Source organism: Hypomesus nipponensis, chromosome 26 (genome assembly GCF_054491055.1).
Source record: "Hypomesus nipponensis isolate SF chromosome 26, ASM5449105v1, whole genome shotgun sequence".
In the NCBI taxonomy this organism is placed as follows: Eukaryota; Metazoa; Chordata; class Actinopteri; order Osmeriformes; family Osmeridae; genus Hypomesus; species Hypomesus nipponensis.
The window spans coordinates 10,895,264-10,911,431 of record NC_140386.1 but is presented as its reverse complement, the minus strand read 5'-3'; the positions used below and the strand labels follow the sequence as shown (position 1 = coordinate 10,911,431).

The window sequence follows — 16,168 nt, the reverse complement described above, 5'->3', positions numbered from 1 at the left end:
TAGAGGGTGGTCTGCTGTAGTGGGTGGTCTGCTGGTGTGGGTGGTCTGCTGTAGTGGGTGGTCTGCTGTAGTGGGTGGTCTGCTGTAGTGGGTGGTCTGCTGGTGTGGGTGGTCTGCTGTAGTGGGTGGTCTGCTGGTGTGGTCTGCTGTAGTGGGTGGTCTGCTGGTGTGGGTGGTCTGCTGTAGTGGGTGGTCTGCTGGTGTGTGGTCTGCTGTAGTGGGTGGTCTGCTGTAGTGGGTGGTCTGCTCTAGTGGGTGGTCTGCTGTAGTGTGTGGTCTGCTGTGGTGTGGTCTGCTGTTGTGTGGTCTGCTGTTGTGGGTGGTCTGCTGTAGTGTGTGGTGTGTTGGTGTGTGGTCTGCTGTAGTGTGTGGTCTGCTGTGGTGTGGTCTGCTGTTGTGGGTGGTCTGCTGTAGTGTGTGGTGTGTTGGTGTGTGGTCTGCTGTAGTGTGTGGTGTGTGGTCTGCTGTAGTGTGGTCTGCTGGTGTGTGTGGTCTGCTGTAGTGTGTGGTGTGCTGTAGTGTGTGGTGTGTGGTCTGCTGTAGTGTGTGGTGTGTGGACTGCTGTAGTGTGTGGTGTGTGGTCTGCTGTAGTGTGGTCTGCTGGTGTGTGTGGTCTGCTGGTGTGGGTGGACTCTAGTCAACACCAGGCATGGCTGCCTTCTACAGGAATTATGCAACATCAGTGTGAGTCACACGACCTCTGGAGAGAGAGGAGCCTCTAGCCTGCTAGCATGCTGTTGAGGAGAGCATGGGCTAGCCTGCTGTTGAGGAGAGCATGGGCTAGCCTGCTAGCCTGCTGTTGAGGAGAGCCAGGGCTAGCCTGCTAGCATGCTGTTGAGGAGAGCCAGGGATAGCCTGCTAGCCTGCTGTTGAGGAGAGCCAGGGCTAGCCTGCTAGCATGCTGTTGAGGAGAGCCTGGGCTAGCCTGCTAGCCTGCTGTTGAGGAGAGCCAGGGCTAGCCTGCTGTTGGGTGAAACCACCCCTCCATGTGGTACTTTGTAATCTTTAACTCGCGCACACACTCATACGCATATATACACACACATACGCACCTTATGGTTACTAAGGTAAGGAGAGAGAGAAATAAATGTCAGGACAAGAGACACAACCTCACCAGGAAACGCTTCCATGAGTTACATAAACACAACTCAGGTCTAGTAATGACAGCCTGAGCCTCCTGTAGCTTCTGAACAAGATTCAGAGCGGAGACTAAAGACTAAAGCATTTGATTAGAGGATCTAGGAGACCTATCCTGCAGAATTAGGTCAACTCTAATGTTAGACACCCAGGAAAAATCACTACAATTTTATACCTTTAAAATCAAACCCTGAAACAATGTAGAAACTGAATTCTAATTCAAATTGCTTTAACATGCTAAATGCTTTATTGGCATGAATGGTCAGGTTCTACTATGGATCTATCTATGTATCTACCTATCAATCAATCTATCTATGTATAAACTTTATGAAAGTTTAAAGTTAATAAGCTAATTATGCATTATTATTTACATATTATGTTTTGTAACTGCACACTCACACGGACATCATACGTTGCTTTGCATTATTTTAATTGTATTGATGTGTATGGAACAGGAATAAAAGGTATCTAGAAAGTAGCGAAACCATAATATCGTTTACATACAATCTGAAGTTGTTTCTTGGAGTTGGAGGAGCGCGCGTCAGGAGACAGACCGCAGGGTCTTAGATGCACGTGGTCACCAGACTCCGTCTGCACCTGAAGTTAACCTGCGTCTGGGCGGACACAGACACCACCTGGTTACGTCACTACAGGGCTCCCATCTCCTGTGACGGTGCACGCGCGCACACACACACACACACGCACGCACACAGGCAGCAACAGCAGCATCATTGCTACAAAGAAAGAGAAAAGAGAGCGAGAGAGAGAAAGGGGAGAGAGAGAGTGTTAGAGAGAGAGAGACAGAGAGAGAGACAGAGAGAGAGAGAGAGAGAGAGAGAGAGAGAGAGAGAGAGAGAGAGAGAGAGAGAAAGGGGGGAGAGAGAGACAGAGGAAGAAAGAGAGAGGGGGAAAAGAGAGCGAGAGGGGGAGAGAGAGTTAAAGCGACCAAGTGCTCGAGCTCACATCCACATAGTTGTCTTGAGAGGCGAGATGGACGCAAGCCGTTTAGTCATATTCTCTAACGGAACCGCCGTTTGAACGAGGCACGGGCCACATATCTAGAATCGTCGTTAACGGAACGGAAACTAATGTTTGGGCTAGAACGTCTACTCTCGAGGGGTTACATCCCGGAATTTGCGCATGTCTATTGTTTGTAAACTAAATTAACCACACATTCTGTCTGCCTGACGACTAACTCACTGAAATGAAATACCGACGCGACGATTTCGTGCAGCAAGTGATCCGCTGTGGTCTGTTCAACCGGAAAAATATAAATCTGGTAAGCATAAACGATTCTCACTCGCCACGCGATTAGAAACGTCTCTCGGTCACCTTCGAAATTAACGAATGTCTTTTGGCGACGTGCGTGGCGCGAGTGAGCGCGTGCAAGTGAGTGACCGATAGTCCTTTTTGAGAACGAGAGAGGGAGCGAGGGAGAGAGAAAGACTGGATATAAACAGCACCCAGAGATCCAGGCAGCGCGAGCCAGCTCAGCCGAGTCTCCGCTCAGCTACACTCCCACTCCCGCGTACCCATGCAGGATGTCCGGGCTGGGGCGGAGAGTCCTGGTCCTGCTCGGCCCGAGTACATGACGCTCTGGGTGGCCTCGTCATGTGTCTCCTGCCCGGCCCCAGCGCGCAGTCCCTCCGGCTGCTGTTTCTCTTGGTCTTCGTGATGGGGGTGGCTCCGTCCCCGGCTCTGACAGCCGGCTGCCCCGACAGATGCGTGTGTGACGACCAGCTCGTGGTTCAGTGCGCCGGGCAGGATCTAACGCGCTTCCCCACCGACCTCCCTCTAGCCACGCGGCAGCTAATCATCTCCAACAACCGCATCGGAGACCTTCCCGCGCTGCAGCTTAACTACCTGTCTGACTTGGTGTACCTGGACTGCAGCAACAACTCTCTCACCGAGATCTCCGAGTCCACATTCGGGAATCTTCGGAAACTGGCTTACCTGGACCTTTCCTATAACAAACTCGCTCTAATCGAGGACCGGACGTTCGGGCCTCTGACGTCCCTGGTGATGCTGCGGCTGACGGATAACCCGAGCCTGGCCGAGATCCACCCGGACGCATTCGCAGAGAACACGGCCCTGCAGGTTCTGGATGTGTCCCGGAACAACCTGACCGGGCTGAACATCAGCACGCTGATCGCACTGCCCGCGCTCCGCTCCCTGGGGCTGAGCGGGAACCCGTGGCGTTGTGACTGTGACACGGAGGACCTCTGCTTGTGGGTGCAGATCGAGGGCTTCAAGTTCCAAGGTGAGGAACTCTGGTCTCTCTCTCTCTCTCTCTCTGTCAGCACGGCACTTTTTAGTTTAGGTTTTAACTCCTTAAAATGTTGTCGAAAATTTATAATCATGCGTTGATTTAGCAGACGTTTTTATCTAAAGTGACGTATAGAAGGAGGGGGAGCGGGGGAGGGGGGGGGGGAGGTGAATCTGCGACCTGTTAATCTGCAGTCAAATGTTCTACTACAAAACTAGCTACTGTTTATATGCAGTTTCAGTCAGAGCGCTATGCTGGATTTTAAGCTGCATGGATGCTCTCGTCGTCTGGCCCTGTCGGCTGTTTGGTGGCAGCGTATCTGGGCCGGACTGGCCGGAACACGTTCCTGCGCTGTTAACAGCACGCGCCAGCAATGCTGCAAGGTCTTATCCGTTGTTATTGTCACATCAACTCGTTTAGCTAATTTGATTGCGGGCGCTCAGTCAATAGTTCTTGACAGTGTAGCTCAATCCCTATCTCCTACACACACTCACACACACTCACACAAGCACACACACACTTACACAGACACACACACACAGGCACAAACGTACGCACATTGCGAATTATACAATGACAATCGGGGGGGTCAACTTCTTCTCCAGAGCGTGTATCGACCCCCCCAACCTGTGGTTTTGAGCTATTTTGGGGGGGTCCAAATCTTAATTAGGGGGGTCAGACCCCCCAAATCCCCCGTAATTGGCACCCTGCTGCCCCTCCCCCTCCCTAAAGGACCAGCATGTCCCCAGTGAGGCGTCAGGACAGTCAGGGGACCCTGCCCCCTGCTCAGGACAGTCAGGGGACCCTGCCCCCTGCTCAGGACAGTGAGGGGGGCCCTCCCCCCTGCTCAGGACAGTGAGGGGGGCCCTCCCCCCTGCTCAGGACAGTGAGGGGGTCTGCCCCCTGCTCAGGACAGTGAGGGGGGCCTGCCCCCTGCTCAGGACAGTGAGGGGGGCCCTCCCCCCTGCTCAGGACAGTGAGGGGGGCCTGCCCCCTGCTCAGGACAGTGAGGGGGGCCTGCCCCCTGCTCAGGACAGTGAGGGGGCCTGCCCCCTGCTCAGGACAGTGAGGGGGGCCTGCCCCCTGCTCAGGACAGTGAGGGGGGCCCTCCCCCCTGATCAGGACAGTGAGGGGGGCCTGCCCCCTGATCAGGACAGTGAGGGGGGCCCTCCCCCCTGATCAGGACAGTGAGGGGGGCCTGCCCCCTGATCAGGACAGTGAGGGGGGCCCTCCCCCCTGCTCAGGACAGTGAGGGGGGCCTGCCCCCTGCTCAGGACAGTGAGGGGGGCCTGCCCCCTGCTCAGGACAGTGAGGGGGGCCTGCCCCCTGCTCAGGACAGTGAGGGGACCCTGCCCCCTGCTCAGGACAGTGAGGGGGCCTGCCCCCTGCTCAGGACAGTGAGGGGGGCCTGCCCCCTGCTCAGGACAGTGAGGGGACCCTGCCCCCTGCTCAGGACAGTGAGGGGGGCCCTCCCCCCTGATCAGGACAGTGAGGGGGGGCTGCCCCCTGATCAGGACAGTGAGGGGGGCCCTCCCCCCTGATCAGGACAGTGAGGGGGGCCTGCCCCCTGATCAGGACAGTGAGGGGGGCCTGCCCCCTGCTCAGGACAGGAGTGGAACAGGAGAATGTGTGAGGATCTCAGAGGATCCTGGCTCTCAGCAGGGCGACCGGCTGGAGGGTTAAACTTTCTCACGTCAGGGAGTCTCTCCTACAGAGTCCAGACAAGGTCAAGTTCATCTGACGAAAGCACATGACAGAGTTAATTTGCAACAAAATGTGTTCAGACTTTCCCAACAGTGCAGACAGGGATACAATAGATGTGACGGTCTCTCCTCACGTCTTCCTGCAGTCTGGGAGCAATGATGGTCTCTCTTGTAGGTTCTCCTGCAGGTTCTAGAAGAGAGGAGGACAGCAGAAGGAAATACAAGCTACAGAATAAAATCTCTATCATAATAAGATCTCTATCATAATAACATCTCTATCATAATAACAGCTCACATAATACAATTCAGTATTTTGTTTCACAATTAAGACAGCTGCAGAAAATCATGCCAAATACAAACAATCTCAGTCTCTCAGTCTCTGATATGGTGACTATATTGACATGGCAGCTATAATCAAGTACTGTAACCAGACTGACAGTCAGGAGAGAGAGAATGGGGTCAGGAGTGAGTGTGCGTGCATGTGTGTGTGTTTTGTATGTGGGGCAAGCTGTGAGTATAAGGCACCAGTACAGGGTGTGTGTGCGCCCGTGTGTGTGTGTGTGTGTGTGTGTGTGAAGCAGAGTGTGAGTTAGAGTACATTCTGTTGTTTGGAATGCCCTCCATGGTGACTGCATGGCTTACAGGGTAATATAAAGAGATTCCAGCTGTCCTAGGCTCTTACCAGGCTGCATGGGAGAGGGAGAGACGTAGAGAGAGAGAGAGACATAGACAGAGACAGAGAGACGTAGAGAGAGAGAGAGACATAGACAGAGAAAGAGAGACGTAGAGAGAGAGAGAGAGACATAGACAGAGAAAGAGAGACGTAGAGAGAGAGAGAGACATAGACAGAGAAAGAGAGACGTAGAGAGAGAGAGAGGAAGACAGGTCCACCTGTGCTCTGATTAATCAAGTGTAATCTAGCTCTCTGCCCTCCTCCCTGCCTTCCTCTGATCATCTGGAGCAGAGCGGTGAGGAGAGCACCCGGGAGGAGGAGTCTCTGTGGGAACACCTGGGTTTGGAACGCGGCCCGCCCAGGGTCAGAGCGTGTGGTTTGGAACGCAGCCCGCCCAGGGTCACCGCAGTGCTTACTCAGCAGGCTGCCTGGACATTGATTTGATTGGCAGAGAGAATTGTCTGCATGGTCCGTTGACAACCCTGCCTCCCCTCTCTGTCTCTGAGGCAGCCTCTCCATAGAGGCAGAGCGGATTGAGGCAGGGTGGGGCATAGTGAGGCAGGGGAGAATGGAGGAAGAGGCAGAGGCAGGGAGGAGGGTGAGAGAGAGGGAGAGAGAGAAGCATATTTGCATTGTGAGCTTTGAGGCTGGGTTCTGCCCCAAGCTCTATGTGTCCCTGGTGGAAAGGAATAACAAGCTGTAGAAAAGAGAGAGAGGGAGAGAGAGAGGGAGGGAGGGAGAGAGAGAGGCCGAGGCTGGAGGGGGTTAGAGGGTACTAGGGGAGGGGCAAGGCTGTGGACGGTACTATGGGGGGAGAGGGTGGAGGGTACTGGGGGGTGGAGGGTACTGGGGGGTGGAGGTTACTGGGGGGTGGAGGTTGTAGGTCCGGGGTACTTTGGGGGGAGAAGGCATGGGGGAGACTTTGTGAGCACAGCTCCCCCCCAGGCACAGAGCCAGGGCGGGGAGGTCGAGCGTGGAGGAAAAGTTAAATATTCATAGAGAGAAGGATGGAGTTGAAGAAAGAGAGAGAGGGAGTTCAAAAGATGAGGGAGGGAGAGAGACATGGAAGGGGGATAGACAGATAGGAGAAAGAGAAAGATAGAAAGAGACAGACAGACAGATAGGAGGAAGGGAGGTGTGGATAACGGAGGAGATCGAGTGAAGGTATGGAGTGATAGAGAGAGAGATGTAGAGGAGTGTATGGATGGAGGGGTGTGTTTACAGCAGGTATTGTGATGCAGAGTCATTGATAGCTGTTACATGCTCATGACGTTCATTATTGATGACCTGGAACAAGTAGACAACCACAGCCTGTAACTGAAGACTGGAGTGGTGTGTGTGTGTGTGTGTGTCTTCTTTCTAGTTTTCTAGGTAGTGGTGGAGGGGAAGGAGGGATGGAGGGAGAGATGGTACAGTAGAGGGAGAGGGACAGTGGGAGGTTTCAGTTAGTCTGACTAACGCTGAGCTGAGAGGAGGCCTGTGTTTTTATCTTCTCCCTGATGTAGCAAAGGTCAACTATTCTTAGCTAACATATCTTCTCTGTTCAGCTAGCCAACCAGAAAGCAGTTAACATAGCTTCCCTGATGTTCAACTGGCCAAACAGAGAACAGTTAATATATCTTCTCTGTCCAGCTGGCTAACCAGAAAGCAGTTACCATAGCTTCACTGTTCAACTGGCCAAATAGAGAACAGTTAACATGTCTTCACTGTGTTAAACTGGCCAACCAGAGAACAGTTAACATGTCTTCACTGTGTTAAACTGGCCAACCAGAGAACAGTTAATATATCTTCTCTGTGTTAAACTGGCCAACCAGAGCGCAGGAAACTTTTCTTCTCTACTTCCTGTCATCTTGGTGAGGTTGGTTGGGAGGACTGTAGCCCTGCTCTTCTCCTCACACACACACACACACACACACGCTTCCAAAGCTACATATCTCTATACCTGCTGTTAATATTCTCACTCTTGGACACACTTATACACTCACACACCCACCCACACACACCCTCATGCACACACACACACTTACACCCCCACACACACACCGTCATGCACACACACACACGCACTCACACTCCCCCACACACACACACAGAAAGCCATCTGTATTGGCATCATTAGTAATGTTATAAATATCATGTTGACTGCTAGACTGGCCCAACCCTCAGGTTAATCCCTCTTACACCAGATCAGATGTGTGTGCGTGTGTGTTGGGGAGGTTTGTGTGTGTATACTGTGTGTGTGTGTGTGTGTGTTTGCAGGGTAGTTGGGTAGTTGTGGTGGTGTGTACCTTAAGGCCAGGCTGTGATATTTCTAACATTACTAATGATGCAAATGCAGATGGTAATCTGTGTGTGAGAGAGTGTGTGTGTGGGAGTGTGTGTGTGTGAGAGAGTGTGTGTGTGGGGGGGGGGAGTGTGTTCAGGGTTTTAAAGTTGATCAGTATAGAGAACAAGTATAGAGAAGTTAAGGCATCACTAATGAGTTTAGTTACACAACATTCTTGGCTACCTCAGAAGCATCTCTAATCTAGTCTCTCTATTTCTGCATCTGAGAACATCCTGAGCAACGTCTATATAAATGTCATTACGTACAGGATCTATGTAGGAAATGTAATAAGATATACATGTGGTCTGTGGTGTTGACCTGAACTAACCTGAAACACACACGGTATCCTTCTCCTTCATCCCTCTCTTTATCCTCCTCCTCCCTCTCCTCTCTCCTCCCCACTCCTCCTCTCTCTCCTCCCCGCTCCTCCCTCTCCTCCACTCCTCCTCTCTCTCCTCCCCGCTCCTCCCTCTCCTCCACTCCTCCTCTCTCTCCTCCCCGCTCCTCCCTCTCCTCCACTCCTCCTCTCTCTCCTCCTCTCTCCTCCCCACTCCTCCCTCTCCTCCTGTTCTCTCCTCTCTCTCTCTCTCTCTCTCCTCCCCTGTGTCGTATCAGCTGGGTGAACACATGACCATCTTCATCAAGCTTCACGACCTTCCTCTCTGTGCTGGAGCAAGGGGTCACAGGTCAAAGGTCATCACTGACTGTTCTCTCTGGTGGAGAACAGGAGCTAACCCGGGATCAGGGGTCAGATCAGAACTTTCACTCCTGACAGAAGCAGAACCATGATGGAACCAGAGATCAGAACTCAGATAAAAACTGTGCTAACAACCTCCTCTCTCTCTCTCTCTCTCTCTCTCTCTCTCTCTCTCTCTCTCTCTCTCTCTCTCTCTCTCTCTCTCTCTCTCTCTCTCTCTCTCTCTCTCTCTCTCTCTCTCTCTCTCTCTCTCTCTCTCTCTCTCTCCCTCCCTCCCTCCCTCCCTCCCTCCCTCCCTCTCTCTCTCTCTCTCTCTCTCTCTCTCTCTCTCTCTCTCTCTCTCTCTCTCTCTCTCTCTCTCCCTCCCTCTTTCTCTCTCTACTTCTGTCAGACCTTTGGCTGGCTTGGGCTCCAACAACTATAAATCATATTTGGCCATTCTCTTTCTCTCTCTCTCTCTCTCTCTCTCTCTCTCTCTCTCTCTCTCTCTCTCTCTGACCAGCTCTCTCTCTCTCTCTTTCTCTCTACTTCTGTCAGACCTTTGGCTGTGTTGGAGGATGAGTGCAGTTTAATTAACAGTTATCTGGCCTGCACATATATCAGGGAAGACAGTTCTCCCATCCAGACATACGCACCCCCTCCCCTCCCCTCTCTCCCTTGATAGACAGTATACTGAACAAGAAGAACCTAAACTTTGAATCAAAGCTGTTTATAACATCACGTACCAGTTATGTGATGCATGATGCTGTGTATGTAGTAATCCTCTTGAGTCTTGCAGTCTCAGACAGTCCAGACCTGGGGAGATGTGTAGTGGCTGAGGTTTTCACTGTATCATGTGTGTGTATGTGTGTGTAGCTGTCTGTAATAATTGATTTCTCATTTCTCTCCTGCTCCCTTTCTCTCCTGCTCCCTTTCTCTCCTGCTCCCTTTCTCTCCTGCTCCCTTTCTCTCCTGCTCCCTTTCTCTCCTGCTCCCTTTCTCTCCTGCTCCCTTTCTCTCCTGCTCCCTTTCTCTCCTGCTCCCTTTCTCTCCTGCTCCCTTTCTCTCCTGCTCCCTTTCTCTCCTGCTCCCTTTCTCTCCTGCTCCCTTTCTCTCCTGCTCCCTTTCTCTCCTGCTCCCTTTCTCTCCTGCTCCCTTTCTCTCCTGCCCTCCAAATGTATTTTCTTCTTTACCGCCCCCCCCCGCCTTTCTTTCTCTGCTTTCCCTCCCCCCTCCTCTCTCCCCTCCTCTCCCCTCCTCTCCCCCCTCCTCTCTCCCCTCCTCTCCCCCCTCCTCCCCCCTCCTCTCTCCCCTCCTCTCCCCTCCTCTCCCCTCCTCTCTCCCCTCCTCTCTCCCCTCCTCTCCCCCCTCCTCTCTCCCCTCCTCTCTCCCCTCCTCTCTCCCCTCCTCTCCCCCCTCCTCTCTCCCCCCTCCTCTCTCCGCCCTCTTCCCCAGACGAGGGTCAGACCGTGTGCCAGGGTCCTCCAGACCTCTGGGGGCAGCGGCTGGCGGAGGTGGGCATGCAGCTGCGTGCAGACTGCCACCAGGGCCTGGGCTACTGGGACTACCTGTTCTTCATCGCCATCGGCTTCGTGATCTTCTCTGCGGGGACAGTGTCTGCCTGGGTGATGGGGGTGCTGATGGTGCTGTACGAGCGCTACAGCAGGAGGAAGGAGGATGAGCTGGACAGCGAGGACGAGGAGGGGGGCGGCGGGGGGGGCTGTGGGGGGGGAGGGGGGGGACACCAGGGGAATGGGGACCTGAACAAGCCGGGCATGCAGGTGTGAGGGTGTGAACCTTCTGGAAGAGGAGGAGGGGGGGGGGGGGAGGAGGAGGAAGGACACTGATGACTTGGATTTAAATATTTACTGGACTGATATTCTGTTCTATGTGTGTATTTGTGTGTGCGTGCGTGTAAGTGTGTGTGCGTGCGTGTAAAATAGAGATACACAGCAATAAGGGGAGATATGCCTTCCACTTCAGAATGACAGAGTGACCTCTTAGCTATCAGGAGCAATAACATACTCACACACACTCAAACACACACATACTCACCACACTCAAACACACACATACTAACACACACAGACACAAACTGTACAGATCGTGGTGACGTGAGTCAGGGGTGCCAGAGTAACTCCCTGAGCTTAGAGGGTTCAAACAAAACTGACTGATATACACACGTGTGTGTGTGTGGGTGTGTGTGTGGGTGAGTGTGTGTGGGTGTGTGTGTGGGTGAGTGTGTGTGGGTGTGTGTGTGTGTGAGTGGGTGGGTGTGTGTGGGTGAGTGTGTGTGGGTGTGTGTGTGTGGGTGTGTGTGTGTGTGGGTGGGTGTGTGTGTGTGGGTGTGTGTGTGAGTGGGTGGGTGTGAAGGTCAGCCTCCAATGTCCATGCAGCACATTCTACCACGGAGCTCCAACAGATTAGAGACAGTTTTGTCGAGTGAGTCATACCTAGGCTGGGCTAGGATAGGATAGGATAGGATAGGCTGGGCTGGGCTAAGCTGGTCTGGGCTGGGCTAAGCTGGTCTGGGCTGGGCTAAGCTGGTCTGGGCTGGGCTAAACTGGGCTGGTCTGGGCTGGGCTAAGCTGGGCTGGGCTAAACTGGTCTGGGCTGGGCTAAGCTGGTCTGGGCTGGGCTAACTGCAGTAGTGTTAATGAAACCATAGTAAACGGGAGCTTCAGTAAGCTAACAGAACAAGCCAACACAGCATGGCCCAACCTCTAGTCGCTGTGGAGACGAAGGAGTGTGTGTGTGCATGTCTACGCTCTCGGCCTGTATGTGTGTGTGTGTGTGAGTGTGTAACTGGGGCAGAACGGTCACAGAGACTTTTTCACCAGCGGGAAGGAGTGATTCATCGGTCTAGACTCACCAACCAATCTTCCCTCCGCCCCTTTCTCTCCATCCATTATGAGAGTGATAGAGGCGAATGGAGGGAGGGATAGATGGAGGGTTAGAAGAGGTGGAGTAAAGGGAGGGAGGGAGCTTCATTAACACAGCAACACCTGACAGCGTAGACATAAGGAGAGAAAGAGGGTGTGGGTTAACCTCTGTGTGTGTGTGTGTGTGTGTGTGTGTGTGTCATTATTAGATGATCAGTTGTACTGTTCACCAGGAGGCTCATTTGTAATCAAACTCTGTCACACACCAACCCACTGGAGCACATCTGCACACACACACACCCACCACACACACACTCTCTTTTTCCTCTCAAGGGCAGAGTTAAAGTCAGAGCTTCAAGCCCCAGAACATTAACACCCTCCTTCCATCTGTCTTTCCATCCTCCCTCCCTCCATCCTCCTTCCATTCTCCCTCCATCCTCCTGCCCCCCCTTCCTCCCTCCATTCTAAGATGATGAGTCCTGAGCAATCAACACCGGTCAACACACACACGCACACACAACCTAAACTATCCGGTGTCTTTAGTACATCATTATCAGATCGTTTATTTAGGAGCTGCTAAATGTGTCCCAGCAGCTTACAGGATCAAACCTGAGGCTTCTTACACACACACACACACACACACACACCCTCTCACACACACACACAGATCTCAGACCATACAGTGTGTGAGGGTGTGTGGAAGCTGTTGAATGAAAGCACACCCTCATGTATGTTGGTGCCCCTTCCAGAATGATCCTCTCTCTCCTTGAACTAAAGGTATTTATACTTTCTGACAGGCAGACAGATATAAATATTAACACTGAGGACTGCAGTTCCTACACACACACACAGATACAGACAGACACACACTGTGACAGCCGGTGACAGTTAGAGGGCTGAGATGCAGGAGACAGAGACCGGTCATGAAGACGTCCTCCTCAGTGCTCAGCCCTGATTGGCCGCTCAGGCCTGTATGCTTTACGTGATTGGCCGCTCAGGCCTGTATGCTTTACGTAATTGGCCGCTCAGGCCTGTATGCTTTACGTGATTGGCCAGGGGTGTTTGTGCAGGCAACTAGCACTCTTTCTCCTTCTCTCTCTCTCTCACCCCCACACACACGTAAAACTGTACACACAACCAAACTCACACACCATATGCCCTGAGAGCTGGTCTCATGCAAGCAGACATGAGGAGACACCCTAGAGTGAGCCCCGTCTGTGTGTGTGTGTAGCCCTGTGTGTGTGTGTGTGTGTGTGTAGCACAGGGTTCAGATGAAGACAGTTTAAGCTAGACTTGTCTGGAATAAATCAGTGGTCAGCCCCCCCCCCCACACACCAGAGGGGACAGGGCTTAGAGCAGGAAGAGCCAGGCTCAGAGACACTCCACTGAATGAACACATGTACATTCCTCCTCTCTCTCCTTCTCTCTCTCCTCCTCTTGCTCTCCTCTCTCTCTTCTGTCTCTCCTTTTCTCTACTCCACTCTCTCCTCCTCTCTTTCTCCTCTCTCTCTTCCTCTCTCCTCTCACTGTCCTCTCTTCTCTCTTTCTCCTCTCTCTTCTCTCCTCTTGTTCTCCTCCTCTCTCTCTTCCTCTCTCTTCCTCTCTCCTCCTCTCTCCTCCTCTCTCTCTCTCTTCCCGTCCTTCATCTGTGTCCAGCCTCAGACATCACTGGAAGCTCTAATCCCTCACACACACACATACACACATACACATACATACACACACCCCTATACACACACAAATGCAAATAGTCTAATAAGCACAACAGAAACCAATGACCCAACATCTTATGCACAATAATGCGGTGTGTGTGGTATGTGTTTGTGTCTAACAACAACATCACAACATCGTACTGATACACAGAGACCATCTAATGCAATAAGTCAATTCCACGGCCCATCAATGCACACCACACACACGCATACATACACACCACACACACGCATACATCATGAGACCAGAATCTGATTCTGACATACACACCACACGGAAACACACATGCAGGCTTCAAGGAATAAATACTTTCATCTTTCCCCATCTCTCTCAAACACACATACTCTCTCACACACACACTCTCTCAAACACACACGCCATCTCTCACACACATGCACACTCTCTCACACACACACACACACTATTTACAGCATGAAGAGCCCACAGACATTATGTGAGAGCAGAAGAATGTGTGTGGGGTGTGTGTGTGTGTGTGCAGGGGTGTGTATACCCACTACAGCACTCACTACAGTGATCCTACACAGAACTCATTGGTTGATTCGGTGGTTCTGGCTATTTAAAACTGCAGTAACTTATATTAAGTAATATTGTATCTTTTATTATGAATAAACAATAGACTGATGTTTACCAATGACTGTTTCTGTCTTCCTTGTCTCTGGTGTTTCCTGTTTCCTGTCCAGAAAAGAAAGGAAGAGAGGAAGAATATGGTAGAGGAGAAAGGGGAGGAGATGGAGAGGGAATAGCAAAGTTCCCTCCCTCGCAGCCTGACCACTCCTCCTCTTGGCAGGATCAGTGTTACGTTATCTACCTGTGCCAGTAGGGGTCAGATACTGCAGCAGAACAGGACACACACACAGATACACACACACACACACACAGCTACACGCACACACATACGAGACAGTGAGTGAGGAGGTTCCACCACTGCAGGTAAAACAATGCCAGCCCTCGTCACTGAGTGTGACTGTGTGTGTGTGTGTGTGTGAGTGTGTGACTGTGTGTGTGTAGGTACACCAGAGCAGGATCAGAATAGCAGCTCAGTTATAGAGCCTCTCCTCTGAGACTCTCTCATTACGACATGACCCCCCCCCTTACCCCTCCTCACCCAGCTGCCACCCCCCCTTACCCCTCCTCACCCAGCTGCAACCCCCCCTTACCCCTCCTCACCCAGCTGCAACCCCCCCTTACCCCTCCTCACCCAGCTGCCACCCCCCCTTACCCCTCCTCACCCAGCTGCAACCCCCCCTTACCCCTCCTCACCCAGCTGCCACCCCCCCTTACCCCTCCTCACCCAGCTGCAACCCCCCCTTACCCCTCCTCACCCAGCTGCCACCCCCCCTTACCCCTCCTCACCCAGCTGCCCATGGAGACCCCACCATAAGCAACCCCCTTCTCTCTCTTCTCTCCTCCTCTAGGTGACTCCTCTCCTGATTGGCCAGATGTTTTGAGAATCACCTCCTAAATCTGCTCTGTTTCCATACTTAACCCTCCCTTGGGCTTCCCACACACACACACACACATGCCCGCTCACACTTTTGATTTCACAGATCCCTTAATTAGTTGATGAGGTTTAATCATCACTCTGGTCCTCCTCTCTCTGGTCCAGGTTAGAGAAGAAGGAAGTGGGTGAAGAAGGAGAGGATGGAGAGAGGTGGAGGAGGAGGGAGGACAGGATATAGAGGAGGAGAGCAGAGTTGTCCAGCTGTGAGCAGTAACAGCAATCTGAATGGGACAGCTAGCTGTGAGCAGTAACAGCAGTCTGAATGGGACAGCTAGCTGTGAGCAGTAACAGCAGTCTGAATGGGACAGCTAGCTGTGAGCAGTAACAGCAGTCTGAATGGGACAGCTAGCTGTGAGCAGTAACAGCAGTCTGAATGGGACAGCTAGCTGTGAGCAGTAACAGCAGTCTGAATGGGACAGCTAGCTGTGAGCGGTAACAGCAGTCTGAATGGGACAGCTAGCTGTGAGCGGTAACAGCAGTCTGAATGGGACAGCTAGCTGTGAGCAGTAACAGCAGTCTGAATGGGACAGCCAGCTGTGAGCAGTAACAGCAGTCTGAATGGGACAGCTAGCTGTGAGCAGTAACAGCAGTCTGAATGGGACAGCTAGCTGTGAGCAGTAACAGCAGTCTGAATGGGACAGCCAGCTGTGAGCAGTAACAGCAGTCTGAATGGGACAGCTAGCTGTGAGCAGTAACAGCAGTCTGAATGGGACAGCTAGCTGTGAGCGGTAACAGCAGTCTGAATGGGACAGCTAGCTGTGAGCAATCAATGTCCTGAATGGGACATTGATGCTATTTCAGGTGGGCTGTAGCCTCACTCCACTCTGGGGAAACTGACTATAACCAGCACACACACTCACTATATACACATACACACACACTTACTATATATATATATATATATATATATATATATATATATATATATATATATATATATATATATATATATATATATATATATATATATATATATATATATATATAGGGGAGTCAGGTGTCTGAGGGGTTAGGGAATCGGGCTAGTAATCTGAAGGTTGCCAGTTTGATTCCCGGCCGTGCCAAATGACATTGTGTCCTTGGGCAAGGCACTTCACCCTCGTTGCCTCGGGGGAATGTCCCTGTACTTACTGTAAGTCGCTCTGGATAAGAGCGTCTGCTAAATGTATACATATTCTCACACTAAAAATTGTGAGTGTGTGGGATGTGTGTGTGTGTCAGGTGTGTGTGGGATGTGTGTGTGCTGCTAACAGTCTTGCAGTAAACTCAG

At 52.0% G+C, this 16,168-nt stretch overlaps 1 protein-coding gene across 1 annotated transcript; it reads left to right on the top strand.

Moving 5' to 3' along the window:
• The first annotated feature begins 2,531 nt into the window (after nucleotides 1–2,531).
• Nucleotides 2,532–10,568, top strand: lrrc52 (leucine rich repeat containing 52). Its single transcript, XM_084693096.1, has 2 exons — nucleotides 2,532–3,397; nucleotides 10,237–10,568. Exons 1-2 carry the CDS (start codon nucleotides 2,749–2,751, stop codon nucleotides 10,566–10,568), a joined length of 981 nt encoding a protein of 326 aa, XP_084549222.1. The 5' UTR covers nucleotides 2,532–2,748.
• Nucleotides 10,569–16,168: the final 5,600 nt, after the last annotated feature.

Coding starts and splice junctions, on each gene's coding strand:
- lrrc52 (XM_084693096.1), top strand. CDS start 2,749: ATGTGTCTCCTGCCCGGCCCCAGCGCGCAGTCCCTCCGGCTGCTGTTT. Junction 3,398..10,236: donor CGAGGGCTTCAAGTTCCAAG/GTGAGGAACTCT, acceptor CCTCTTCCCCAG/ACGAGGGTCAGACCGTGTGC.